Source organism: Eimeria mitis, genomic scaffold (assembly GCF_000499745.2).
Source record: "Eimeria mitis Houghton genomic scaffold, Emh_scaff6193, whole genome shotgun sequence".
NCBI classification, from domain to species: Eukaryota; Apicomplexa; class Conoidasida; order Eucoccidiorida; family Eimeriidae; genus Eimeria; species Eimeria mitis.
The window spans coordinates 1-3,063 of NW_024015688.1; the positions used below are offsets into that span (position 1 = coordinate 1).

Here is a 3,063-nt window from a genome sequence, read left to right on the forward strand (position 1 = left end):
CTCTGAACGATGTCAAGTGGGGACCCCTTGCAAGCAAGAGGGGGAAACCGTAATTGAAGAATCGGACTTCCCAGAGACTCCCACAAGATGCCACCGGGCGGCACCTTACGGGCACTTTTTTAGCTGGGAGCCAATATTAACCGCCTGTTCAGGCGGTTTGTCCAACTAACTGCGTGGAGATTTTTCGAGCCGGACAACCTGAATTTGTGTGTAGTTTGACTATTAATGGGTTGACACAAGCAACGGGAATACCATTCCGCTATTAAAATTGCAAAATTCATCTGAAGGCTGAATATCAGCCTCCTAGGGTGCGTGGCCGCATGCAAACTGCCACTCAACGATTGGCTAGGTCGCATTCAATCCTAAGCAGCGCGCATTCATCCTTGAGGGGGTCATGCGTCCGTTGCATTGGGGAGAAACGCCACGAAAACGATGGTCTATAACGGGCCCTGGACTGGACCCATTTCTCAGATGCAACGGCAACGAACACGCTGCATAGTTCTGCACAGCCACTTGTGGATCCCTAAACTTGGAAGAGAAGGAAGCTTGTAGCTGTGGATTCACTTGAGTGTATAACGTCTGCTGAGGCGGGTGGACACACTGCTGCAACAGCTGTTGTCTGTGAGTGCGCTGCCTGTTGAGATGCTCCTTGAGTTGTTCGCCTCTTGGGACAACATGGGCGCCTTGATGCACATAAAGACGTTGGTGCTGAACTTCCCCTGTAGCCTTCGAGTTCCCGCCGGCACATAGTTCTGGGTGCGCATCCGCGTGCTGTCTCTCCCCTGATTGTATCTCCGTACCGTGATAGCCCATGGGAGAAGCTTCGCATCGCCCATTTGTCCAGGGCCCCGCTCGCTGCTGCTCTGGCTGCAACTTCTTCAAATCCAGCTCCGGAATCTGGCTTATTGGTGGACTAGCTTGTGCTTCCTGGGCAATATGAACAGGGCGGTGGTATTGCGGAGTCGTGGGACGCTGCTGACATACAGCTCGTAAACACTGCTGTTGCTCCGTAGGGCTTGGAGCCTGACCTGGTGCGTCGTCAGCGTGCCTTGACGAGTCTTGTGACAATTTCTGCAGGGGTGCGAATGTTGCAACTTCTAAAGGGGGCTGGCGCCGCGCTTGCGCCGTCGGTCCAAGTGGCTCTTTCCCGTCAATTCCTCTCAGCGTTTCCCGCATCCCCTGCAGCTTTTTCAGCGCCCAAGTGCCAAGTGGTGGGCTGGGCCCTAACTGAGTCAACCCCGTGGGAGTTTCACCGTGCGCCGTGGCCTGGTTGAGAATCCCAACTAGTTGCTGGTCCACGAGCAACAACTGATGCTCGAGATCCCTCGTCCTTGCTTGAGTCGCCGCCAGCTCGTTTTGTAGTCGCATTTGCTCCTCTTCAGCGAATGACTTGGCTTTTGCATGTTCCGCAGCAAGCAACTGTAGCTGACGACGCTCCTGGGAAATCCTTTCCAGCTCCTGCTGCGCCCGTTGCCTCTCTTTGTCTTCCCCTTGGGATGTGGGTGGACCAAGATCTTTGCGCCCTTTTTGTTTCAGCTCTCCTTGCAACTCCATTATCTGCCGACGGAGAGCATCCAACTCCTTCGTATGTTTCTCTTGCTCTTCAGAGGAACGCTTTTCAAGGTGTTTACACCAATCGTCCCTTGCCTGCACTTGCTTCTGCAGCCCTTCGACGAGTTGTTTTAACTCCTGAACCTGCTGTTCACTTTCACGTCCTCGATTTTCACCCCCTTGTTGGCTAGTTGTCCCCTGTAAAGCGCATAGTGCAGGAGCCAGCTGTGTTTCGTCCATANCATTTGGGTCTGTCAGCATCAGGCAGTCTGTTCTTGACTTCACAACGAAGTGTAGCATACTCGAGGCAGTTCTGTAGCTGTGTTTGGCTGGTAGTATTCTCAGTAACTCAAAGTTACGCACAACTAGCGAGCTAACCCCCAAACCAATTGCCGGGGACTTTGTCACTTTTTCTCAGTTGCATTAGGCTAATCTTGTCGAAGACCCTACAGCTAAGTTTTGGACAAACGCGCATGCGCATGACAAGGTGCATTTCAAGTACTGCAAAATACTGTTGCAAAATACTGCTAGTGCCTTGACACTTATATTCGTGGCAGTCTATAGCTCACCCTGGCAGTATGCTGGCGTAGTCTCTCGTCTTCATTATGGCACGGGCGTTCTGAATGAGCTCTGAGCTTCAGCCATCCAACTAAGAGGAGCCTGTATTGATTCGCCGCTCTTTGGGAGACACCTTCCAAGACAGTAGTAATGCGCAGCGTTTGTATGACGCGACGGTGCCGTTCCAGCTGGGCTCCTTGTGCCCAAGCACGCAGAACCAACCTGAATGGTTAACAGAGAAATGTCAGAACGCTTCCGTGCGGATTCAATCTGCGGCGACGAGGCAGACGGAAGTGCGAAGGAAAAGAGTGGCAGACAGCAAGCAAACTGATCGGGAGATGAAGCACATAGTCGGCGATCGGCTCACTTCTTTGTGAGAAGGTCTCTCTGGCGCGCAGCTTGGGCGTTAATCCACTTGAGAGCCTTGGATGTTGCAGAAGGGTTGCGTATACCATGAGCATGGTCTCCTTGTTGGGTGGGGCCGTCCTGTGTTGACTCCACCGAACAGTTTCGAGGACTCTTCGGTTTCGGCTCTACTACTTCTTCTGTTGGGACTGCATGTGTGCTTCCTCTTTGCCCAGTTGCGAATACCTCTGAACTGTCGCTGAGGATAGTTTGGTTGTTCAGTGACTTTGTAGAAGCTGGTTGGAGAGTCGATGGGATTTCTTGCTGTTCAGTCCGTCTGCCAGGTACGGGCTCGTGTGAAGGAGCCCGTTGGTTTTCCCCTTGCTGAGGCTGGCGGTGTCGCCTCTGGCTGAGTAACAGCTGTGCTCGGGTCATTAAGCAATCTAGCCTACGGATGCTCGTTGTAAGGGTGCTCTTTCGATCATCGGAAAGCGAATTAAGCCGAACCGAACCGTCTGACGGAGCCAGCCCTTCCACCAGCATGCAGGAGGCCACAGAATGGGCAGACTTCACACCGCGGTTAACAAGAGTTGTTGCAAGGCGGTGAGT

At 53.0% G+C, this 3,063-nt stretch overlaps 1 protein-coding gene across 1 annotated transcript; it reads right to left on the bottom strand.

The window, feature by feature from the left end:
- Positions 1-345: 345 nt before the first annotated feature.
- On the bottom strand, positions 346-1,851 carry EMH_0086470 (uncharacterized protein; the record flags this gene model as incomplete). Its single annotated transcript, XM_038022893.1, is given in 2 exon segments — positions 346-1,790; positions 1,794-1,851. Coding segments are annotated over 2 exon segments (1,503 nt in total).
- Between the last annotated feature and the right edge of the window lie 1,212 nt (positions 1,852-3,063).